Source organism: Staurois parvus, unplaced genomic scaffold (assembly GCF_062004578.1).
Source record: "Staurois parvus isolate SC_StPar_1 unplaced genomic scaffold, SC_StPar_1.0 ptg000226l, whole genome shotgun sequence".
Taxonomy (NCBI): Eukaryota; Metazoa; Chordata; class Amphibia; order Anura; family Ranidae; genus Staurois; species Staurois parvus.
In genome coordinates this window covers 5,613,313-5,640,692 of record NW_028318022.1, presented here as the reverse complement: position 1 = coordinate 5,640,692, position 27,380 = coordinate 5,613,313, and the positions used below count along the sequence as shown (strand labels likewise).

Below are 27,380 nucleotides of genomic sequence, written 5' to 3'. Positions count from 1 at the left end.
ACTGAATACTTCTGTTCCTAGCCTTCCACACCCATTAGCAGGAGCTTTTGGCATTATTTCGCAATGGGGAAACTTTGCAGACACTAAAGTAAGGAGGAAGTGTGCAAACTCTGATGTGGGGGGGGGGGGGCTCTGGTGACCAGATAACCTCTTACATTAGAGATTCCCTTTACACTAGAGTCTGCAACATTCCCCCTTACATCAGGGTCCACAGAGTTTCCCTTTACATCAGGTTCTGTGGAGTTTCCCTTTACATCAGGGTCCACAGAGTTCCCCTTTACATCAGGTTCCGCTGAGTTCCCCTTTACATCAGACAAACCCTGCTGACTCTGATGTACTGTAGAGGGGGTATTCTAATGTAACAGCTGGAAGAGGGCCCACTGCAGAAAATGCAAAAGGGTCCCACTACGGGACCATAATAGTGGGCCCCTCAATGGGAGTAAAGGTCCTGGGCTAGGAGGGAAGGGCCCTGTGCCTAGGTCAGGAGGCCCTTCATGGTTTTTTGCATTGGGGCCCTAAAGGTTCTGGTTACGCCTTTGGCCTAAACCAGTTTTGAAGGACAGGAGACCTTAACACTGCTGTATGCAGGCAGCATTAAGAGCCCTGTCACACTCACCTCTCGCATAACCTAAGACTTCTGGAACTCTACCCACCCCCAACATTGAGGAGTGACGTTGCGTGCATGCACATCACCCCTCCCATTCACCACACAAGGATCTTGAGCTGGGAAGGCCTACCGAGGATCTCAAGCTGGGAAGGCCTGCTGTGTAACTGATTGATAGATAGACTTCGGTATAATCAACCTCAGAGGCTGCTCTAGGCTTTGTGAGGCCTTAGGCAAAAAACTTAGACATGAGGCCCCACTCACTCCCATCTGTCTGTCCATCAACTTGGGCACAACCACCCTGTTGGATTTTTTTACATGTGATTACTGTCCGCAGCTATAGTGAATCATCTATGGGCTGCCTTAGACTGCACAGAAAGATATTGCTTTCATGTTTCCATATTGCTCTTTCCGTCTCTGAAGTCTCCTGAAATGTCAAACACACACAGACCTGTGGCTAGGGGATGAGAAAAGTTTTCACATCACCCAATAGATGACTAGTTGACCAGCATGTCTGGGCTCTTTTTATAAGTTTGGCATAGTGATATGCTATGTTGCACTCACCAACGTGGAGTGGGCAACTCCTTGTTGTTTTAATCAAAAGTAATAGAACCAATGTTGTTACACATATCATTACATTACCTTGCTGAGGGAGAAATAGATTGTACTCTTATGATTACCGGTAACTTTTTTCATGTAGCTCTGCTTCCTAGATTGCCAATGTTTTCGTAAAAGCAGTATTTCACAAAGAGTACCTTAATATGACTGTAATCAAATAGATCAACATGCATCTAAACTCTACCAATTGCTGCACTCTATTATATGGTTTGAGTAGTTCTGCTTCTTAATCTCATTGACTATAGAGCATATAAAGCATTGAGTGCCAGCTTGTATCTGAAAAAAAAATTAGAAGTGAAAGACAATGATATCTCTGTGGCAGTAGTGCAAGATATAACAGTATATTTTTTCTCTGATCAATAACTTGACAGCAAATATACACTCACCACCCTACTTGCTCTACCATTGGCTCCTGAGGATGTCAATCACTGGGTCCCATCTGAGAAGCGAAGCTGAGAGGGGAGAGATCTGTCTGTAAACAACACAGATCTCTATTCTGTCAGCATGGAGGTGCTGCTTTCTATCTCTCTGCACAGCACAGCAGAGATAGAAAGCAGAAGGTCTCCCTAGTAGAACAGCACACAGTTCACACAGTAAAACACAAACAGCACAGCGCACTGTTAACCCTTTGATCTCCCCAGATGTTAACCCTTTTCTGCCCAGTGTCATTAGTACAGTGTCAGTGTTTTTTATTAGCTATCAGAATGCCCACCGCAGTCCCGTTATAAGTCGTTGATCGCCGCCATTACTAGTATAAAAAATAAATACAAATTCCAGCATATATATAGCGCAATTTGTAGACGCTATAACTTTCATGTAAACAAATTAATATACACTTATTGGAGGGAGGGGGGTGTTTAGCAAAGACATGTAACAGAATAAATTTTGGCCTTAATTTATGAAGAATTTATTCTTATAATGGATAGGTTTTATAGCAAAAAGTCAAAAATATTGAGGTTTTTTTTTTTAAAAAAAATTGTCAAGTCTTTTTTTGTTTATGGCGCACAAAAATAAAAATTGCAGAGATGATCAAATACCACTAAAAGAAAGCTCTATTTGTGGGGAAAAAATGACATAAATTTAATTCCTGTACAGTGTTGCATGACCGTGCAATTGTCAGTTAAAGTGAAGCAGTGCTGTATCGCAAAAAAAGGCCTGGTTAGGAAGAGGGGTAAATCTTCTGGAGCTGAAGTGGTTAAAAGGCAGAGAGCTTTAAATCTTAGACATAGACGTTAATGCCAGCATATATTTATTCACAATATCAAGCATACCATACATCTTCCTGCAGAATGTTTAATACCAATTAGCTAACAACACATTTTCATTCAGTCTTGTATTCATTTTAACTCAGTCTTTCATTCAGAAACTTTTATTGCAAAGGGAGTGGGGGAAGACCAGAGCTTCTGCCTTGGACATCTTAATCAGTATTTGTCTCTAGCTCTTGAACTTCTAGGGCACTTTAGAAGATGGATGACAAATGCGCCAATTTAATTCTGTTGTTTGTCTGTGTTTTATTTTTTTTGATTGACTACAAGAAACCTTTTTAGCTATTGGAATGTATTTTGTAACAGCTTGCAATTGTCAAGACAGCAATCAGCCACTGACGTTTACACTCCAGTCTGAAGCCATGTGCTCCAGCTTCAGTGTACAGTGAAATACAGTATACTGAACTGTAAAACATAAGGATAGAACTTTTTTTTTTTTTTAAAGTTTTTCTTTGTCTTTGGTCATCTTACACATTTGGTCACAGTTGTGCATACAGAGAAAAATAGGCTCAATAATAATTAAAATTCATAAAAATGAATTAAAAAGTATATTTTTTCTGCTGCCTAGCCGATATTAGTGTGAGATGCCTACAAAGCAGCATTTTTCCAAAAGCTTGTCTGAAGCCTAAAACAATTTCTGGACCTTCAGCAAATGTTACTTTATTGTTCTCAGAGCATGCGTCTGAAATTTTCTCAGCCACAATAATCTTTGATTATGTGAACCAGTACCTACCACACCTCCCTATGAAAGAAAATTATTGATAGCAAATAGTTTATACCCAGTCAGGGGCGGACTGACAACTCATGGGGCCCCCGGGCAATAGGGGCTCATGGGGCCCCCGTGTCCTTGCTCAAACTCAAAAAAGCCTATGAAAAAGGTACCAGGGGCATCTCATGGGGCCCCCTACTGACCCCAGGCCCTCGGGCAGTGTCCGAGTTTCCAAATGGTCAGTCTGCCCCTGTACGCAGTACTTATATAGCTCCAGCGTATTATAGAGCATTTACATAAATCCATTTTCATTAGTCCCAACCCCTCAAAGAGGCTCATAATCGAATGCCCCTACTCCACTTATACAAAGTAGGGACAATTTGGAAAGCTAGTTAACCAGCCAGTATGTGTTTCTATAGCAGGAGGAAACTGGAATACCCAGAAAAATCCTTTAAATATGTAATTCCCTTTTGGTTAGCTAGGTTTGTTGTCTTTTAGATAGAGGCTAAGTAGGAGCCTGTGATGAGTTAGCCTGGGAGTGAGACAGGAGTTCACCTCAGTACAGGCTGGGAGGTTCTACAGGTCGGACTCTGGAGCTCTCCCACCCTTCCAGAAACTGGCAGAACTTTCTGGAAGAGCTGTGAAGGAGGCCCAGATATGCATGTTCGAGGAACCTTGGCCATTCCCCTAGCAGGAGGCTGGGCATGGTGGCCAAGGCAAACCTCATATATGACAGAGCCTGGGGAGTAAGGGAGTCGGGTGGAAGATGGATTGAGAGAAGGCTGGAGTGTGCAGCCTGGGAGGGGGCCCCTGGGAGGGGAGCCTACCTACAGGCGGGATTTTGGACAGGAGGATCTCAACTGCCTCAACATCTTCTAGGGAGGACAGCCTGTTAGTCGGGAAGGAGCCAGCCCAGTGTAAGGCCTGACGGCGGCTACCAACCCACTATGCTGGCAGGACAGAACAGTGTGAGTACTCCTACACCCCCTTGGCTAGATAAGGGGAGAGGGCAGTCAGGTGCAATACCTAACTAGTCCTCATCTGGGATTGCTTAACTGCAAGCTTCTGGGACCTCTTGCTCAGGGATAACATCAGTACAACTGGTTAAAGAGGAGGATTCAACCAGGCCTAAGGAGTTACACCAAAAAAAGGACTACAGCGCTCCTTAAAGAAACAGTGCTATGTTTTTACTAGTCCACATTTTTGTACATAGTTGCTAGGAAGTCCATCCTCAAGTTTTACAGTTCCTTGGGCATCCCATATACCCCTAGACCCCAGCCAAGTTGTTAACCCCTTAATAAAAGCAACTAAAAATAAGCTCAAAGACTGTTTGTACTCTGAAGTATAAGTATGGAAAAAGCGTGTTGCCTGGCTGTGTAGAGCATAGGGGGACCCAATCTAATCCAGCAGCCCTTATGAGGGTAATGCTACAAATACAAAGGAAGAACATGCAAACACCTTGGAAATAGTGTCCTTGGTGAGAGACCAAAGGAACAAAGACACTTATTAGCTGTCCCAAGTGTTTATGAGTAGTTGATGACCACAGAAGGTAACATGAAGCATCTAATGCATTGAATACTGCTCTAAAGCTTTCACTAAATGTTTGAGCCACTTATTAACTTTGACAATTAGTGTTCTCCACACTTGCCGACTACTGTGGCAAATGACTGATTTTAAGGCATGTGGTTACTCTTAAGACCACAGAAATATATTGGATATGTGACCTAATTAAGATTTTTTTTTTATGCTTAGCATTGCCAACTTTCTTAGTCAAAAGACTTTATCTAATTTGTTAAGTTTGTGCCAAATATATTTGTGTGTAACATACACAGTAGTAGTATAGGATAGTGAAGAATCGGCTCAATGATTAATAGAAGAGGGGGGCACTGCCATCTAGTGGAAAAGTAGCATAATTACATTAGTTAAAAAAGGTCTTATGAACACCAACATTTTTCAAAGCACCCGCACTCTGTGGAATACACTACAATGATATAGTACAGCATGCAAACATCACTAAACCTTTACGGAAATGTCTGGCAACATACTGAGGAACACAAGGTTAAAGGTAAATTAAATCACAAATACATTGATTAGGACCTAAAAAATCACTTGCCATGTATAAATATTCATGCGCAGGGCTTTTTTCTCTGAGAATAGGTGCAGGAACTCCCCCTTCTAAATCACCTTTTTCTCTGCCTCCTACCCACCTCCGAGCACCGTTCCTTGGTTCTATCCTCTACCCACCTCCCAGTACTGCCTCTTTTAGAGAGCACAACACCAAGTATCATTTTATGGTGGTAAGTAATTTGTATAGAATGTATTCATCATAACAAGAAAAGCAGTAAAATAGATCCCCTGCAGCTAGCCACAGACCCCCAGCAATAACAAATCCATCCCACCAACAATAGACCCCTGGCAGCAATAACAGATCTCCTAGCTACCAGCATCAATAGACCCTCAAGCAGCCATCAATAATAGACTCCTCCCTCAACAGTAGATCTCTCCAAGCAACAAATGACTCCTAGAAACATAAGCCCCTAGCAACCATAGATCCCCCACCAGCAACAATAGACCATCCCCACACAAAAATAGATCCCTTCCAGAAACAATAAACCCCCTATCAGCCAGTATCAATAGATCATCCAGTAAACCCCAGCACCCCCTGCAATTACATACATTTAGTGCTGGGGGTGCTGGAACTGTGTTACCAAATGTTCCCGCCCTGTTCATGCATATTCCTTCATTATTCTAACCCACCCTCTTGCAGCAGTGGAGTGGGTGAAGCAAATCAGTGTCCATACCACCCAACCGAATCAGGAGTTCCACAAAATCAGGGCATTCCATGGAATTTGGGACAGTTGGGAGGTATCCACTCCCAAAGAAAACTTATTTATGAACATTGCAACTGCCCTGCAAAGTACAATAACATTTTGAAAAGGTGGAGAGTTAGTGATGTCCACATGAATCTCATATATATTAGTGAACTATATTTCACTTCTATGTGATTTTTTTTTGTAGCCAGCTACTTTAGTGGTGCAGTGTAACCCAGACTATTTTTGTTTTTCTCTGGAGGGGTTGGATCTGAGATTAAGCCTGTGTGCTTTCCTACTATGTTAATTCATGGAGGGAAAATCCTCCAGTAGTGAAAAGGAAAGTTACAATCTCTCCTTATAAAATACAGGAAAATATTCTGAAACCCAACTACCCTGTGAGCAAATGATAATAAATTCTGCCTGACATTTAGTAAATATACAGGGGTTCCACATGTGATAAGCAATGTGTCATGGCTACTTGCACCACAAATTCAAACATCAGAAAGGGTATGAACTGCAGCACACCCTCCTCCCAAGGAACTCTCCGCCCAGTCCAAAATCTGCCACTTTTTTCACTCTCTGTCCTTGTCCAACTCTGCTGCTTCATCCTTTTCCAGTGGAACTCAAACAGTTGCTGTTCATGATCATCTGTTTTCTGCTTTCTTTCATTCTCCTTGCTACTTGGTTCAGCTTACACTCTACCTTGTCTTTCTTTCCACTAGTTGTCAGATTCTACAAACTTTCTCTGCTTCTTCCAATGTCCCATGGTCCCCTCTGTCCCTGCCACAGTCAACTTACAATTTGCTTCTTTTATGCCCCCTGGTCCGCAATCAGGTGCCATCTTTCCTCAATTATCATCCCACACCCCCATGTCTATGTTTACCCACCAGACCAAATAATACAATTTCAACTAAAATACCATGTGATTGAGCAGTAGTAGAGTACTTGAGACCAAAATCAACCTAAGTTAACCATTTTATGACTGCGCACACATTTTCTGATATAATAAAATATCTAATAGTTCTGTATAGACAAAGCTATAGTAGAAGAAAATCAGTTAATGAATTAGCAGGAGATTCTCATATAGCATTATACAATTTTTGCAACATTATACATAGGAAAAGATTAACAGTTTTCAGCTATACAGGTAACATTGGTAAGACCATGTGTATGAAAGGGTCATCCTGATATTCTGTTATTTTGTTTTATTAAAATAAGGATCCAAGTGCTATGCCCAGGCCAACATCACAAGACTTAGCAGGATTTTGGGACTTGTTGCAGTTATCCATTGAAGATGTAAGCATGAAGTTTGACAAATTGCACCAGCTAAAAGCCAATGACTGGAAGACAATTGATTCTCCTGAGAAAAAGGTATGGACTTTTACAAAGATCATCCAGTGTCATTGTAGGGAGTTAGGGATCACTTTTTTATATTTAAGATATATCTACTGCTGAAGATAAAAGCTAAACATAGCTGTCCAGACCTCCATACTAAAAAGAAGCGCTGTGACATCATATCACTTCCCTAAGCGTAATGCAGAATAATCATGTTTATAGTGATCTGCTATTTTAAGTCCAAATTACATATTTTCACCAAACATGGCCAACAATGCTGCTTTAGCCTAATGTGAACATGTGAACATCTATAGAGAGTCATTATACATCTTCTTTCTTTATTTAAACATATCTTTTTAAAAAGCACACCAACATATGTGTACTCATATCTTGTTGTCAAGATTGGTGGCATCAGTTGGGTACAGTGATAATTTTGTACCAAGGCCCAAGATTGGTAAAAAAAAATTCTGAACCACATTAAAAGTGACCCATGCCATAGCAACTTTAAAAACCCAGACTGAAAATCAGACTTTTGAAGGTATAGTTATTTATTACACAGTCTGGACACAATGGCATCATCCCATCTTTCCCAGCCTACAGGACTATTCATTTTTTTATTTCTATTGGCTGATGTCAGTCAGAAAGATGTAAAGTGGATTTTTTTACCTAGAGTTTTCACAGCTGTCATCTGGTGACTGTGAGAGAGCTGTGGCATGAAAGATGGAGCAGCACAATGCTTGCAACAACCTATTTGCACAGGAACTGTTAGATACAATAGCAAATGGAATGACATGAGTCACTTTAAGGCTAAACCAAAGGATGCCACATACAACACTTTAAGAAATGTTAGCCCCTGCAAATATGAGCTTGCGAGGTGAAAAACTGATAATCCTCACTGAAAGTACTTCTCTTGTTCTTTAAAATGTGCAGTCAATGCTGAACAAAGCCACCAGATACTATCGCTACTGTTCATCTGGGGCAGTACATACTGCTGCATCACTCATAAGCAGAATGTAGGGTTACTAATATTGTTTACAACACTTTATGTACTGAGAGATCATCAGGTTTACAGGTGTACACTTGCGGGCAAGTAAGAACAGTCCAGCTGGCAACACAGCTTAAATTTCACTGAATTTTTCCTGTCCTTTTCAACATCAAAAATGCCTGTATACTTGCAAGTACAGCTAAGTTACATATCTAAGTCAATATCCAATGGATAACGTAGTGATATTTTATAGTTTGTCTGTTTTACTAATGGTATCTGTGGAATCTAGTTCATATGGGCAACAAAGATCCACCCTTTTCTTTAAAAAAATAACTGCAATATACAATAAACAATGCAGCAAAAAAAAAAAAAACCACAAATTATATATATATATATAATATCAGGTTCCTTATTTACCTTCTGTATACTGTTTGCCTTCTTAAGTCAGAGATATCAGCTGTCACCATGGAAACAGTTATCAAGCTACTGCAGTTCTGCACTTTTTTCATGAAAGCAGTCATTTTAATAATTTTCATTAATAAAAGTGTTTCACTATGTATATACTTTACAGTATAAATATAGCATCAATATGCATAAGATAATAGCAAATATAAACATTACATTTTCAATCTAAATATGTCTAATTTGATTATATTTTTAGGATGACAAGAAACCCCCACCTCCAATACCAAAGAAACCTTCCAGGGGAAAATTCCCCATCACTCGAGAAAAGTCTCTGGACCTACCTGACAGACAAAGACAAGAAGCCAGAAGGCGGCTAATGGCTGCAAAAAGAGCAGCCTCATTCCGGCAAAATTCAGCCAGTGAGCGGGCAGACAGCATTGAAATATATATACCTGAAGCCCAAACTAGGCTTTAAGAACAAAGAACCACTTAGATCTTTTTTAAAATAACATGCTTGTACAGTTTGTAGCACACATTACCAACCATTTGAATCAATTGCTACTGAATATGCCCTTGTCATTGTGCTCTTTGTGCCATACACACAGTGGATTTTTTTTAATTTCCTCAGAGTTTGCTAAACTCATTGCAAAAAAAACGTGTTGTTTTGCAAATCACGTCTGACTTCAAATCAGCTACATGCATAGGGCTTGTTGAGACCTGATTCTCCAACATGTTCTCAGAGGACAACGAGAAAAACCTCTCAAGATGGAACCCAGCGTCAATTCTTGTATATTTCTATTTTTATAAATTATGTGATAATTAGGAACAAGAATAACTAAATGGGTACATCTCACCACTCCCTAGAGGCATTAGCTATTACAAGTAGAAGGTGCTACACATTAGACGTGCAGGGGGTAAGGATGCATTATTTTATGATATTTCAGTTTATTTTAAATTGGTACTGATGCTGCTTCAGTAAGCACTGCTGCGTTGCATTATGCAACCACACGTGTTCTTGTATAGATTACCAACCAGTATCATTTCAAATCGTTTGGATCTTAAAAAATAAAACTGAAGACCCAACATCCAGTCAAGCTCCCATGATCTGGTATGGAGCCCTCTACTGGGTGAACAGTCTCCTCTCTCCATCCAACTTTGTATTCTCAATGCAAGAAGACTCAAGGAGGATACAGGTGGAAAGAAAAGTGAATGCCTTAAAAAAAAGAAAAAGAAAAAGAGTGATTTTTATTACCCAGTATATGAAAGGGATAGTAGAACGTCCTTCCATGGACCCTATATTTATGTTTACATTTTTTTTGTCTATTTTTGAGTAAATTATTTTATCATTTGCTGTGTAACTTTGTGTGTTTACTAAAGAAACACACAAAGCTATTACGTTGAAAGGGCATCCTTGAAAAATTATATACCGGTAAATGTTTGCTTTTTAAAATGCCAATTGTGATGTGGTAAGCAACTTAAGAATCATTAATATCAGTGGTAAATATACTTTGTTTCAATGGTTAATTTAAGGTACAGTAATGGTGAAATGTGATTTACACCTGTAATTTATTTTTCATATTTTTTTTCCTTACAAGAATTCTGTAACAGCTTGATTGTTTCAGCAAAAGGCTGCAAGGGACATGCAATCATAAAATATGTGGAATGTAGCAGTTTATTTTATTCACGTGTCCATTTAAATGTGTGCAAACATAAATAGGAACAATGAAACCTCAGATTTATTTTAATTTCCTGTTATGTGTATATTTCATTCTTCCATTCTTTTGTGTAGCTTATTGAGGGCAAGTTCTGATCACAGGTTTGCATGATTACTTTATAAAAACAATTACCGAAAACATATCCTAAAATAATGAACACTTTTCCCTACTTTTTTAGATTATTTTCTTAGCAGCTTACTCACACTATCCCTCTTTTGATAGGACACTTTTCCATAACCAACAGCAAACCTTCATCAGATTACAATGGAGGTTGTCCACCAGGGCTTTTAGAACAAAAATACAAAACATGCAAACCTTTTACCTGACCAGGCCCTCACATAAAGGGCTCATTTGTTACAGTTACAGACTGCTTCAGTAATATACACTGTTAGTGATTTGGTTCTTTCAAGATATCATGCACTTGTCATCTTGATTCTGATTATTGTAAAACCTTCTGGCCAACTATTAAGAGCACACATATAATCAGAAAGACACGTTTATATGCCATCCTAATTTAACACATAAGAAAATAGTATATTGCCTGCTACATAAAGTAGGTGTGAAAAAGTGCTGTAAATTGAGAATGCTTTCAGAAGTAGAAGTGTTAACATTTTATTTTTATCGAATAACAAAATGGAAATTAAATGAACAGAAAACAAAATCAAATCAATATTTGGCATGACTACCCTTTGGATTCAAACCAACATCAATTCTTCCTGGTACCCACAGCGCTTGTGCATATAGTTTTTGAAGGAACACAGCAGGTAGGTTGCTCCAAGGTTGCTTGGAGAACTAACTACGGTTCTTCTGTGAATGTAGGCTGCCTCAAATCCTCCTGTCTCTTCATGTATTCCCAAACAGACTTAATTGAGAACACCATTGATTCTGACCAAATCTCCAACTCCATTTGCAGAAAAGCAGCCCCAGCCTTGCAAGGAACCTCCATCATGCTTCACTGTTGCTTGCAGACACTCATTATTCTACCACTCTTGAGCTCTTCAGTCAATAAACTGCCTCTTGCTACAGACAAATATTTCATATGTTGACACATCAGTCCAGAGCACCTGCTGCCATTTTTCTGCACCCCAATGCTTATGTTTTCATGCATAGTTGAGTCACTTAGCCTTGTTTCCATGTCAGAGGTATGACTTTTTGGCAGACATTCTTCTATGAAGATCACTTATAGCCAGACTTCTTCAGACAGGAGATGGGTGTATCTGGTTCCTACTGGTTTCCACCAGTTTGTGCTGATGGCACTGCTGGACATCTTCTGATGTCAAAAAGAAGTAAGCACAATGTGTCTTTCATGTGCTGCATTAAATCTCCTTGACCAACCACTGCATCTACGGTCATCAACGTTGCCCAATCAATGGTGTCCTCAATGCTGAGAGATACAGGCAGACACTTATCCATCATGCCATACCATTAGGGAGGCATGTGATTGGCTCCAAATTTATTAAGCAGCAGGACAAGAACCCCAAATGTACAGCCAATGCCATTAAAAACTATCTTCAGTGTAAATAAGAACAAGGAGTCCTGGAAGTGATGGTTTGGCCCCCACAGAGCCCTGATCTCAACATGGAATGTCTGAGATTAAATGATGAGACAGAAGGATTTGAGGCAGCCTACATCCACAGATCTGTGGTTAGTCCTCCAAGATATCAATCTGGAATGCCACTCTTCCAACCCAACCACTATGAGATATGTTATGCAGCCTGAGACAGTGCTACTCTACCGACCACAGAAGTAGCACTGGCTGAGGATACCTGTAATTGCTACCTTTGGATGTGTAAGTCTAAATGTCAGCCCCACTACACTAAAGAACCAGGGGGAGAGAGGCTGCACACTTGCTTGGAGCGGCACCGCAAGGCATGACAGATCATAGTTCTTCAAGATGTTTGGAACAACCTACCCGTCGAGTTCCTTAAAAATCTGTGTGCACAAGCACTGTGTGTAACTACAAGAATGGATGCTGGTTTGAAGCCAAAGGGTAGTTACACCAAATATTGATTTGATTTAGAACCAGAAAAACTTAAATACTCCTGCGCTTGGAGAGTAGGTCCAAAAAGAGTTAGTGTACTGCAGTCAAATCCTGGCCCTCATGGTATGCACTCGCCTTGCTGCCCTCACAAGACTGGGGGAGTCTAGAGGCACTGCAGTAATAAACAAACAGAGTGTGCACTGGCCTAGTGCATTATGCTTTAAAAATTAAATTTAATGTGTAAAATGGTAAGTATAATACTCACAAGTGGATAAAAATACATGTTCATCTCATGGCAGCAGCACAAAGAAATCCGCAAAACATCAAGATATAACTGAACGATGGAATCTCAACAGGCTGACGCATTTTGAGGACTTATCCTATTCCTCAGAGCCCACTAGGCTGTTAGCTGCTCCCAGACTGATATAAGGTGTATGATGTCAAGCCCACCAATCAGTCTGGGGGTGTTTCCAGGCCACCTGAAAACCTGATTGTAGGTGGGGTCAGGAGCATGTGGAAAGCAGGCATCTTCATGTGGGCTTGCACTCCTGACATGAACGCACACAGTAAGGGTCAGAGGTGCAATATGAATATAAATAAGCATATGGGACAAGGAAGTTCTGCATTTAGATAATGGGTAAGCCCAATTCACTTGAGCAATTTTTTATTGTAGTATTATTATTTTTTTCTTATTGCGCATTACTTTTAGATTGGATGATGGTGTCATTGTTTTGGGGCCGTACATGCTCTTCATAGTCTGCAAGAGAAATACACATAGGCGCTGTCATTTAATGCTATGGGATACACAGGGCTGATCCGCACCCACAGGCAGCCTGGAAACACCCCCAGACTGATCGGTGGGTTTGAAATCATACACCTTATATCAGTCTGGAAGCAGCTAACAGCCTTGTGGGCTCTGAGGAGGAGGATAAATCCCCAAAACACGTCAGTCTGTTGAGATTCCATCGTTCAGTTACATCGTGGTATTTTGCGGATTGCTTTGTGCTGCTTTCATGAGATGAGCATATATTTTTATCCACTTGTGAGTATAATACTTACCATTTTACACATTCAAGTTAATTTTTAAAGGATAATGCACTAGGCCAGTGCGCCCTCTGTTTGTTTATTATTGCATTGATTTGATTTAGATTTCTGTTCCCTTGCTTTGCATTTTGCAAATTGATAAAAATACCCAATTAAAATATATTTTTTTTAAAGCATTCTTACTTTACAGCATATCTTCACACCTGTCTAAAACTTTTGCACAGTACTGTATATAAACCAGTTGTATGTATTTTCCTTTTTTACAATGTGTCAGCCCCAAATCCTACTAGCAGTATCCTTCCAATTGTTAAAGTTTCTCCTCATTGTAAAGATATGGAGAGGCATTTCCAATTTACTTGCCAATTTGTAACCTGCAGGCAGCAGTAATGATGTGTATATTTTAAAAAAGAGGGGCTAAATGCCTTTATACACTTTTCCTTTATGGAAATCCCCATAACCATCCTCTTTCCATCCTTGTCTTTTATTTGTTATCTTCTGAATGATCTCTTTTTCAAGAAGCTTAATTTTACTTCCCAAATATCTCTCTTTTCTTAGTTCAAGGCCTTCATTTAATTTAAATGTATTAATTTAACTTCAGCAGCATTACTTCAAAACCAACTTTGATTTGCTAACTCAAATATAAAGCATGATTCCCTTTGATACCAAAATCCAAATTTAGTAAAAATGTGGTGTTAATCTACAGAGACAAGAATTGCCCTTTCACTTTAATAGAGAATCCACTATGCAGATACAAACCACTTTTTGCAGTCCAAAACTGAATTGGTGTATTCATGATGAGCTGACACTGCATTCCACTCAAAACTGAATTTCTAATGCTGTTTTAAATTGCATTTACTATATTACTATATTAGAACTGAAAATAAGTAAGTAAATCATCAAAGCAATTGAATGTAAAGTTGCTTATCATTTAGCAATGTTAAAGAAAATTTGCTTGATGTTTTAATTTTATGCACCTAATGTACAGTATATATATATATACACTGTACATTAGGTGCATTTTGCACAGCCAAACAAAAGGTTCTACTGTTTGCCAAGGACAAACTTTGGCGTCCTGGGAAATTGTATTGTTACTGGAATTATTAGTGTATTTAAAATATTTCTGACCCTAGAACTGGAGCTGATTTCATGGAAAATGTGAATGTACTCATTCCTTTATTCATATGTTTTATTAGTTTAAGTGCTCTTGTGCAGGTTTGTTAAGGTGCATATATAGAGGATTTACATTCATACAAAGATATTCAGGTAGAGAAGCTGAAATATTAAATAATAATACTAATAATCATCATTGAATGTTGCAGGCAAAATCATAATATTACACTAATTTATAAAGCTTTTTGATCCTTTTACAATAAATTTGGCATTTTGAATTGCAAAATATATCTCTAAAGTACAAGAACAAAATTATTCATGGAGGGGCTATAATACGGGAGCTTGATAGTACACCATCAAACACCTTTATGTAAATATTGCCTTTCTCTATTCAGCACATTATATATTCTGTGTTGGATGAGCTCCCCTAAATTAAAAGGGTCAGTCTATCAAAGCCAATGTTTTTGGTAAATATGAGTTGAATGAGTTAGGGTTCACCTGTGCATATTTTCCTCGCAAAGGAAACCGGGCGCTCATAGACATAAATGAGGAATATTACAAGCAATACAGTGGGAGATACCGGAAACTGCAAAGCTGAGGGGAAAACCAAATTTCCCAGGTAGGCAAGAACATAATCAGGAATTATGACTGGGATATCTTGTAGTTAGAACATACATGATTTAAACAAAGACAGGTGCTTACTCAGCCAACCAGGCTTCACCATTAACTAAAGTATTACCTTTGGGTGGTCTGACCCTTTAAAAGCATTAAAGAGACACTACCAATTTGCTCATTCAGGGTAAATGGACAGTGGGGTTCATTTATTAAAGGCATATAGGCTGTTCCCTTAGTTTAGTGAATGTAGTGAAAATTAACTTTTCAATGAATACCCAATCACATGCAAGGAAAAAATTTAAAATTAGTATTGCACATGATTAGATTATGGAAGTCAGCAGAGCTTCACTTCATTTCCTTGCAAAGTGAACAGCCTATTTTCCTTTCTTAAATCGGCCCCAGTGTCTTTACAAAGGGGACCCCCTGACCCACTGATACTTACCTTGACAGTGATATCATGTGATTACTTCCTCTGTCACAGTTAGCAGAAACACCCAGTGCTTCCAAGTAGGGAGGAGCATGTGACCTTCTTCCATATGACTGTGCTTGGGTCTAGCAGCCACTCGCTAGGCCCAAGCACTGTCATATGGGAGAGGGAGTGACATTACTGCTCCCCCTAGTGCCTAGGGATATAAGTGCTGGCTGTGATGGAGTAAGGAACAGTGGGGAGTGCAAGTGTGCTTTTACTTGCCAGAGTTGGTCATGCAGTTCTCTTCCCTTTACATTTGTCTCATGACACTGAGCACTGCATACCCAACTGCAACATACAAAGTAAAAACTGCCCCTATTACTCTTCTAGAAAAAATTAGATGATGGAAATTAAAAAAAGCTTTTTATATTATCAAAATGGTGTTGGTTACATATGGTTTGTATGATACTTTCACACATAATCCTGCAAGGCTTGCTAAATCAATTGTGTTGGATGTAGCTTTCATGGGACTAAGTGCATCTTTGTAGCACATGTACATATTTAGGTGCACCTTACCAAATCTGTAAGGTAACTAGCTTTTCTTGTGCCACAAATACTAAAGACTACTGTAAATATCTGTAAGTACAATATAGTAACATAGCATTATATAACCGAGTACTTCCATTTCTATTGCATTTTAAATATTCAGGGTAAAAGTATGTTTTTCTTAATGAAATATGACATTGCTTTGTAATAATTATTTTCATTGACTGACATAGTAACATTTAATTTGATACATAATACAAAAAGATACTATAGCAGCCTTAGATTTCCATATCATGACAATGTTGGGGCATCCTTAATGATACTAGAGAATAGCTATAGTGTTTAATGATTGATAGTTTTAAATCTGAGCACAAGGTTTCTTAATTGTAGAAACTTTACAGAACATGCTGCGTCCCTAAACTTCCTTACCAGTAGTGGTATCTGACCATAGGGAAGCTTGTACCACTCTGCTCTTCTTTATAGTTAGAGAAGGGCATTGCTAAAAAAAAAAAAGGAGGACCCCAACACTGGAGAAATGTATAGTGAGCAGGAAAACACATGTAGCCAGTTCAAACCCTCTGTTTTCTTGGGGTCTAGTCACTAGTGTGGGTACAACATCTATTCCAAAACCATCACTGGCAGCTAAAGACAACACCACTCTCCAGGAAACAAATGTACACATAAAGCAAGAAATGAGTGTATTAGTTTGTGTTTATTGTTTGGGCCATATATTTATTAAATCTAGTTTTACTTCCAGCCCTAAAATAAGTAAATGAATATTTTGTTTTTGGATTTAGTGTTGTATTGATCCAAGGTCATTGATACATTCAAACATATCAAGCTAAGAGAAAAAGCCTACAGGAAAATTTCTCCAGTTAGTTTTATACACCATTGTTAAGAAAAAAGGAATTTAATTTTGAAAGCTGAGATTTTATTTAATGTTTACATATTCTGATACAAAATAAAGTTGGATGTGCCAAACAAAATATTGAAAACTTGTATTGCAGTAAGGGGACCTATTGTCTAACTGGCTTGTTGTACACTATTTGCACTTATTATTTCTGGATTCCAAAGTATTCTGAGAACAGTTAACCACTAACAACTAAAATGTATTATCCTATGCTACCATCTGTTTTTTTCACCTCAATAAGCACTTTATCTATAGGTCAGCATCCCAATGAGTCTATCATATGCCTGCTAAATTAGGGTTGCGATGGTAACCTTATTGTTTATTATACTAAGAGATTTTTAGAAAGCAAATACTTAAATAAGCATGAACTGTATATGGAGTATACATAAACAAGCATGTTTCACCTTGGATCCTTGTTATCTCAAACAGGAATAGATAGATCAGTAGATGGAAATGTTCTCAATCAGATCTGACATATCCAGAAGGATGTATTACCAAACCGCCTTAAAGTGTAACTGAAAGCAAAACTTTACAATAGATGAATGTATAAGATTTAAAGTATATATCTATTATATTTCTGCTTATATGTGTAAATATATATCTATTTAAAAAATGACGAGGAGATTTATCATTGTCATTATAATAGTGGATTCCTGCAAAGTAGGTTGCCTATACTGTCACAGGCTGTAATGGTATAGCTCCTTATTTCCAGTCTCTGCTACTGTAATGTATTCAGGTGTGGAATTAGTGGTAGTGTGGAAAGTGCAGAATAAAATAGACCCTTTTAACAAATAACTAACAAGAAGTATGTAAAGGAGGTAGAATAATTGTAATTTCTGCTATCTCAGTCTGCTACTGAATTTACTTAATATAATTCATATATACTTCATCTTTGTTGTTGTGTAGGGTAACCATTATCAAACCACTTTTCAAGGAGCAACACAGTTGAACTTTAAATTTATATTATTTCTATATGTTATAGGGATAGACATTAGTCTAATTAGGAATCCCCCTCCACTGATATCAAGTCTTAAAGTCATTTGGTAACAAACCTAGGAAATGTATACAATGAAACAGTGCATAAGCAGAGGTCACCCTTAGTGAAAAAAAAACACTTGGAAAATAAAACTACCAATGGTCCAGAAATATAGACAGCTGAAATTATTAGTGAATAATGGCTTCCAGGGAAGGCTTGGTCCCTCCCCTCCCACTTTTATAGAATCCATATTTGTACCCTTGGATGGTGGGGCAAGGTTTATTTCTACAGGAAAGTTAGAGGCTTGTATAAAATTTCAACTGTATATATTTGTGCATTTACTGAGCATTTTCCTCTGCTGTTTTCTCTAGAGGTGATCTCTGAACTATGATGACTGAACTATTGTGCAAAATAATAAAACAGGTTGGAGTGAGGTTCTTTAGGTGCATATATTACATGCTAAAAAAAAAAGAATGAGTTCCAATATTACAATTTATTTTATACAAACACATAAGAAACTCTAAAAGAAACTATTTTAGTTACATCTCCCACTCACATTCAAAGCAAACATATGAACTATTGTGCAACGACTTTAAGATGTCCTATTAGGGGACAGTAATTCAGAGAAAAGATGTAGTAAGTTTTTTTGTAAAATAATACTTCTGTCAATAAATATAATTCTTATTTTTTTTCCGGGTAGCAATAATTGGTAGACACAACAATTTATTATTTCAGTCTTTGGAACAAAAACAAGGAAGGATGATGAATATGAAATTACCAGTTTAATCGGCTGGGATAGCCCAAATGTTACTAATAAATTCTGTTGTAATGAGTGCCAAAATGATAATAACTAAATGACATGCAAGCTTATAGACATTATTTTTATATCACAAAATGCTAATAATCAACTTGTAATGGCAGTGAAAACAAACGTGTTCACTCTATTTACATGACCCAGCTTTTTATGCTTTGTATACAAGGAGATGAACTGGGGATTTGGAACTAGCTGCTTATATGTCCGTCTAACATCTAGGCAGTAAAGGCTTGCAATGCTGTTCCTAAGGGTTGATTGTTCTCATTATTTGTACATCTACTACAGGTAGTAGCATTCCCAGATTTTGTGTTTATTTCAGCTGCTAATCAACCTAAGATACTGACACTGTCTGTGGCATTGACACTGTATGTAAAAGAGGGCCCTGTGGCTATACCTGGGGATGACTGGAACTATTTATGGCTGAGTTCAAGATATCCATTACACTACTAGTCAGTTCTTTAGTACTGATACAACTAAAAATTGCAGTTCAAAAGTACCATCTGACTACCCTATGTACACAAGATATTAGTACTGTAATATTATGTTTAAACATGCAAATAACAAGGTTCCTATGGACCAGTGACTGCAATTAAAGCCATTCTCTAGAAATTGACCTCTCAGCACCTTAAATACAGAATAAATACAAATGATAATGGTTTTATTGCAGATTTTGTGTGAACATGACATAATGGTAATCTGTCCTATTGTATATGAAGTGTTGCAGAGCTGATTTTACTCTTTAAAAAACATTGCTGCCATTGCCAAAAAAAGGATTAGGAAATGAGTGAGGACAGAGACTTTTATTTAAAATTCTGCCTCAATACTAGATGGTTGTATCAGTTAGGCACTGTCAATATGGCGCTCTGCCTGAACACAGCACATCATTTTTCAGAATTGCCACACCCACTCTGATATTAAATTTAGATCTAATCTAATCATCTTTGAATACTATTTCACCTATTTTTGGAATTAATTTTCCAAAACCAACATTGATAAAAGTAATTTATGTTCAGAAATAGAAATAATAGTTACATTAATAACTGCATCATTTTCAGCTTCAATCTGCATGGTGATTTCCTATCATGAAAAGCTGAAATTGAAACTGAAACTGTTTCTTGAACTTTGCCAAAATTTTTCAGTCATCTCTACTTTTCCTAGGAATATATTATTAGATATATTTACAAATCAAACAGATATACAAATCTATTTAACAATTTAGTGGAAAGTACACCGATGTGCTCTTAACTGTTGTAATCAGATAGTAATATAAGTTTCATTAGAACTGACAGATTGTATATTAATATGTTTATTTATGGGAATGCAAAGAGCAGTAAGGGTGCCAAATATAGCAAAAATATAGTAACCCGCAACAACAGATTTCAGTCTACGTCATTGGTAGTTTTGGGTTAATGTGTGTTGTTCTTCGCCTTATTAAATAAGGCTGGGCAAGTTGTGGGACATACAGGCTATTTGCACCATGTTAATAAATCAGTCTATTGGCGTCTTCTGTGCAATTCAAAGAGTTTTGGTTTCCGAACATATATTGCAGCATTAAAACTTGGAAGCATTCGTAGATATTCATACTAATCATGTGAATAGAATTTTGCTATTACCTGTTTTTACTTTAAAATCGATAGACCAGCCACTATTATGTCAAACAGGGCCTGTAAGAAAAGCAAATGTTATGAGTTAATTATATTGTATTTATTAAAGTATGAAAAAATATACTTCTATGGACATGTATAATTCATGATTTGTTTCTTCTTTGCTCCAATAGAAGAATATATAAATATATAATATATATAATGTATACATAATGTCTACTGCTGGTGGTAAAATGTTTTCGGTACAGGATTACATTTTTAAGTGCAATATATATACATCTTTTTAAACCGCTAACATTCTATCAACAAGGGCAGCAAAAAGCCATGTTTATCTATGTATTGTATATATTAATAGCTAAAAACAATAAAATGACGTTTCTAAGACCTGCTTTGTTTTGAATTCAGTGTAAAAGTGGTGTTTAAACGCATTGCTTATCATCCATCATCAAAGTTATTTTAAAGTACCACACCTGGACGTTATCTGATCAGTTACGACAAACAGTCAAAACAGAGACAGCTGATTTATGAAAATTCACTGCTTTGAAATACTACAAATAAGATAAAGGAGAACCAGTATAACAGTAATTTATTCTAAGTAAGTTAATTTAAACTAATATTGTTTTTGTGCAAAATTACATCTTTCTCTCCATAGCTTCAATTCACAAAAGAAATTATGTAGATATTTTCTTTGATGTATATAGTTTTTCTTTTTTTAATTTTGAAGCTCAGACTGTTTTTTTTTTATTTACTGAAGACATTACCACATACATTAGAAGCATTTACCATATTGTTTTATTGATTATTGAGGAATTTTGACTGTAAAAGTCAATACACAAAGAATGTTGCAAATGTTTTGGCTTCTTCAAATATTGCTAACCAAAACTGTATGTCCAGACAATACCCAAAATGAACTTCTAAACCTCTCTCTCTCCCTCTAAAGCATGCATCAGTGTTATTATTTTTTTCCTTTTACACTGTTCCTACAGTGAGAAAAGAGTATTTTTGCACCATAAAATAATTTTTATGGTGTCCATTGAGTGGCACGGGATGTCTTAAATCTTCGGTTACTGCTGCCTCCATGAAAAATGGACACTGGCAACAAAAACTGTTAGCCAGGACAAGATAACGCTGACCACAACCCAGCATGGCTTAAATTTAGCAGCAAAGCAGTACTGAAAACATGAACATAAAAACAAAGGTGTCATGTACCTGATAGGAGACTGAATTGACGAGGTCGGCCTCACTTGTGTCACTAGCCCTTACCCCGCTGAGGTTGGAACAGAGGGAGTCTAGGGACCAGGGGGACAAGAGCGCCTGAGGTGGTTGCTTGTGGCTCTTGCAGATGATGGCCTGAGAAGGCAGTGTATCCTCTGATTTAAGTATTGTAATAGCAGACAGAGCAGGTTCTGGATAATGCCTGATGTGCAGCAGAGCAGGTAGGTAGCCAGGACACAGGACAGGATCAGGGCCAAAGGAAGCCAAGGTCATCAACAGTTGGGCAGCAAGGTACAGAATCAGTAGGAGAAGCCAAAGTCAGGAGCAGAGCCGAAGTCAGGAAACAGGAGCAGGAGAGCAATCAGAGTCGGGTCAGGAACAAGCAGGGTCAGCACCAAAGGAATCACCGTGGAACAGCAGGACACAGGGGGAAGCTGAAGACCAGTCAGCAGTGAATCATCATTGAGGTGCTCCTTAAATAGCCCACCCAGCACCAACAGGCGCGCCTGGGTCCTAGTGCCCGCCTTCCTGTATGCCTTGTCGGGATCCTGCGCCTGTGCAGATTCATGTGCTGCAGCGATCTTCTTGTTCCCTGACAAAAGGAGTATGCACTTTGTACCTCAATGCTCAATGGATCGCAAGAAAACTGTGAATACAAAAATCCTATTTACATTCGCATCCTTTGAGGGACATGGAAAGTCTTAAACATTTGGGGCATCAATGGGCATTCTGAGAACCAACAAAGCTAAAAGGCCCAATCAAACCACAGAAACTTGAACTGCCTGCAACTCCAGAACCGCATGAAGGATCTTACATCCGAAGCTGGCCTAAATATCTACCTGATAGAACTTAAATAAACTGAAGCCCAAGAGGTAGCCTTGCAAATCTGATAAAGTTGGTAGATGTGGAAAAGAAACACACAGACTAGTAGAGCAGCTTGAGCAGAAAGAGTAGAACCTGATTCCAGAGACCATGAGGCTGAATTACTAAAAGATCTAAGAATGACCACACACTAAATGGCGTGAAGATTCACTTCAATTATCTAACCTTGAGAACAGAAATACATGTTTTATGAATTTAACCTGAACCATGGTTGGATAATTGAAGTGAAAATTTACACAATTTTCAAACCCTTAAGTAAATCCTTCTCTCTCATGGAGTCACAGGGGAAAGAAAAGGGAGAACTACATGAGGGACTCTCAATAGAAAGACCATAATCAAGGGGTGGGGGACCCATGATCACTGAAACAAGATAGAAGGGGCAGAAAACCAGGCCCTTAATAGTGCTAAGAAACAAAAGCTGGCCCAAACCCAGCTATAGGGAGGAAAGACTTCATTCCATGGAGAAACCTCTAGCGTCGAAGCACCATGATTAACACTAAGTGAAGTATGTCTTCCAGGAGCAAAGGTAGACTTTGCAAGAAGTAGACGTCCTAGCTTTTGCCAAGATTCAGAGATGTCCCTGTCTCTCAGATCCTGAGCTTCAAGAGCCATGCCACTAAAATCAGTGACTGTGAAATAGGATGGTAAATTGGTCCTTTAAAAGGCTTCCCTGATTCCAGAGTCAAATTCCATACCAACAGGGGAGGAACAACTTGATCTTTGATGTCATGCACTCGAATTAGGACAATGATGTCACAAGCATCCCTGCCCCTTTGTGTATGTGCAGAGAACACCCCACACACAGCTGGTTGGCCCAGCCTAACAGCTGCCTTGTTGACTAAATCCAGGACCAAACCCAACCTCCGTTCTAGTGCAGGGAGGCGAAGATAGACCAATTGAATTACCTGCAGAATTCCAGGACTAGAAAGATGACATTCATAGTTTTGCTATCCAAGATGGATGATATCTTTTGAGAACAGTAAACAGGTTAGTAAAAAACCTAGAAACCATTCTGCTACAGGAACTGAGACGACAAGCTCTATACAGAAGAACCAAGAGGAGTTGATTAAGCACTGCTAATTTGTGTGGTGACACAGGGAGGATGGAGAAAGGATGGAGGTGAGAAATCAAGGGTGTGAAACTCTAGTGCATACCTCTGGGGAACAATTTCCTGAGCCCAAGCATAAAAAATATAAGTTGGGTAAAGAACCACAAAGGTTAACAAATATTCCCCCACTCTGGAAAGTAAGGGTGCACCATATGTGATTGGAGGCTGAACTATCTAGTCTTGAAGGAGGACAGGGGATCAGACTAGGTGGTTTTAATGGGAAAGTCAAGGTAGTGCAAATTAAAGGAAAATTTCCTAACAAAAATGAATAGGAACGTTGCACAGTCAACACCTTAGAGCCCTAGATAAATAGTATCTTGAATAAATCCAAAGAGATGTTGTCCCTTGAAGAACATGAGGAACAACTGCTTCATGCAAAATTCCGCAGTACAGCACCTTAAAGCAGTAGTAAACCCAAAACCAAAAGTTTTAAATATTGCAGCTTAACAATTGTTAGATGTGATTGCTACAAAAGTTTTCTTTTTAGGCTCCCCCCCCCCTCTGTTTTCACCTGATGATATGGCCAGTAACAGACCTCCTGTATTAGAGTGCCCCCACTCTGGATGAAGGAGTGAAGGGGACACAGCAGAAGCAACTTTTACTCTCTGTGACATCATCATCAGGCTTATAAAATGTTTGCAGGGACAGCTTGCTGGGAGGTCAGGTTTTATTGGTGTAGACAAGCTCCCCAGAAGTGCATCTTCAAAAATCTGTTTCCCTACTCACAGTATGGGGGAAGTCTTTTGTGAGTCAAGGCAACAGCATTTTTTTGCTGGAGAAAAAAATCAAGATATGCAGGTAGAGGAGGGACAGAGAGGGGTGGGGATAAATCCTTTTTAAATAGAGAACATATAGGAAAATGTTCACATATAAACTGAATATGTTTTTATTTTAGTTTTGACCTGTGATACATTTTAAAGACAACCTATCAATGGAACATTTATTTCAACAACAATCTTCCCATAGGACCATTTGTAATCATTTTATTTACCTAAAAAATGCCTCCTTTTTGTAGACATCCAAAAGCCTCAACGCTGCTGCTAGGTACCCCCTATCTTGGATGGGATGTCAGCACATCCAGCACACTCAGAGATATCACTCAAGTGACACTCTTATGTCTAGTACACACGAAAAAAAATATTGGACAAATAATCGGCAATTTTTTTTTTCTTGCAATGCTAGTTTCCAGATCAAAAATGAAGAGGTTACTCAACTTCTGAAAATTCTCATACGACTGAATACAATTTTGGAAGTGATATCCTATATTGTATTGCATTGGTATTGTGTTTTCGGATGACTACTGTACTAATTAAATGAAAATCATGTGATGTGGTGTCATACGAGAAACATTTTAGTTCTTGTCCCTTTGGTTATTGTCGCATAATTGGCTCTCGAAAGCTGATCAGATTATTGCAGATCACTCCTTATACAAAAATTTTCATTCAATTTTCTTATTGTGCGTATGGGCCTCAAAGTATCCCCCCTTACTCCTTCCATGGCCAGCACAGAAAATATTATATCGGAAGGTGACGGGAGAACAGAGAAGCTGGGCCAGCACAGATAGTGACTAGATATTCCCAAATGAGAAGAGGGCTATGATGTGCAAGAACATGAGGGTCTGTGAGGGAACTGACTCTTGCTGAAAAAGTCAAATTTGCTATTAGGTCAAAAGGCATGTTGCAAGTGAATACAACATTGTTTATGAATATACAAAACATCTAAAGTATTTAATTTTTCTATGTTTTTACCTGCAATTTTTAAGTTGGTGACCAGGTCTTTTTAGGGCTGGCAATAACTTGGGGTTGATTTACTAAAACTGGAGAATGCAACATCTGGTGCAGCTCTGGATAGAAACCAAACATCTTCCTGTTTTTTTTTTTGTCAAAGCTTAATTGAACAAGCTGAAGTTAGAAGCTGATTGGCCAGGGCTGCTGTTAGAAATCATGAGTCCCCATACAGCCTACAAGACGAGGCCCCCAATCCCACCCCTGACCTCACCCCCTGAGGTGGGGGAAGGAGAAGGAGGTAAGAAAGGGAGGGGGTTGAGAGAAAGATGGGGGGAGGGGGTAGAGAGGAGAATGAGAGAGAGAGGGGTGTGTGAGAGAGAGGGGTGGGGGGGTGAGATAGAGGAGGTAAGAGAAAGAGGGGGGGGGAGGTGAGAGAGAGAGGTGAGAGAAAGAAGAGGTGAGGGGGTAAAAGAGGGTGGTGAGAGGGTGCGAGACTTAGGTGAGAGAGAAAAGGGGGGTGGTGGGAGAGAGGGGAGTTAGGGAGGAGGGTGAGAGGGAGGGGGGTTGGGGGAAGTGAGAAAAAGAGAGTGGGGTTAGGGATAGAGTAGGAGGTGTTGGAAGATGAGAGAGAGAGAGGGCTGTGAGAGAGAAAGGAGAGGTGAGAGAGAGAAGGGGTGAGAGAGGGGGGAAGTGAGAGAGAGAGGGGAGGAGGTAAGAGGATTGGGAGAGGGGGGGGTGAGAGAAGAGGAATGAGAGGAGTGGGAGAGGGGGTGAGGGTGAGTGAGGAAATTGAACTGCTGAGGAGAGCACCGCAAACAGACAGACTTTGCAGGCAAGTTTTATGGAGTATGATCAGCGCTGCAACAAGTAGAGGTGCAGTGACAGAGCCTCTCATGGGACTCTGTACTGGCCCCGGGCCACCAGGCAGCCCTGAATAGTCAGTCTGCACCCCTGTATGGAACATGTCATTAAAACTTGGAGCTGCCAGCTGGCCGGGACCCCCCTGGTAAGAGATGGGGCCCGGGCCCCCTACAGGAGGCCCGGTGGTACCCACTTATTAGCGGCCCTGTGATTGGCTACCATGCTCAGCTGCACCAATACTTCTCTTTACAGTCTTAGCACATCTACACCTATTTGTTTCAGTTAATTAAAGCTGAACTTCGTGGACAAAACAAATGCTTCTGTGCAGTGGGGCTACCCCCTCACTGCAAGCATTAAATGCTCATTTAGGTCTAAGGGGTGCAAAAAGCACCCAAGTTGTGGTTCAAGGCTCTTAGACATAAATAAGCATTTAACGTTTGCAGTGTGGGGGCAGTCCTACTGAAAGTGATGGGTTTTGAGTATCTAATAGGAATGGCAGGAGAAGTTGTTTGAAGGTGGTAAAAAAATAATAACATATCATGAGTTAATAGGTCATTCCAGAATAAAATGTTCATCTCAGGTGGAAAATTCGATTCCATACCACTGCAATAATTATTTTTTTTTGTGAATTCAAAATGACCATGTGTAAAAATAAGTACAATAAGAAAAATCACTCCTAGGTACTAATGAGAAACAGAGATGAGTTCACAAAGGTTAACAATACTGTGTGTTAAATTATAAAAGAGAAATTAAAGGTGAAGTTAAAGAACACAAGAAAAAATACAAATCATAAAGCCCAAATTATACAGCATTTTCTAATGTATTTGTAGTTTCCTTGTTAATACATTGTTACAACTGTGCCTACAAAGATTATGACATGTCAGATGGACCTGCCGCCTATGAATGCTAAAGAATGTGCTGTATTGCAAAGTGTACAGTACATTGCAAATGTTATAGACGCTTGTGAAAACAGTCCTGCGAAATGAGGATTCTTTAAAAAGTTAATTACATGTTTATGTATCATTTAAAAACCTAAAAAGTGCATTAAAAGAAAAAATCTAAATCAAATCGATATTTTATTTACCCCCTTTGCCTTTAAATGGCATTGATTACTCCGGGTACACTTGCA

The 27,380-nt window shown here is 38.9% G+C and overlaps 1 protein-coding gene across 5 annotated transcripts in view; it reads left to right on the top strand.

Moving 5' to 3' along the window:
• DLGAP2 (DLG associated protein 2) overlaps positions 1–12,666 on the top strand; it is a 1,035,006-nt gene extending 1,022,340 nt beyond the window's left edge. For all 5 annotated transcript variants that reach the window (XM_089679530.1, XM_089679529.1, XM_089679532.1 and 2 more), the window contains 2 exons: positions 7,228–7,380; positions 8,991–12,666. In XM_089679530.1, coding sequence (XP_089535656.1) covers positions 7,228–7,380; positions 8,991–9,209 — 372 coding nt within the window. In that variant the 3' untranslated portion in view covers positions 9,210–12,666. The remainder of the gene's footprint in view (positions 1–7,227; positions 7,381–8,990) is intronic.
• Positions 12,667–27,380: the final 14,714 nt, after the last annotated feature.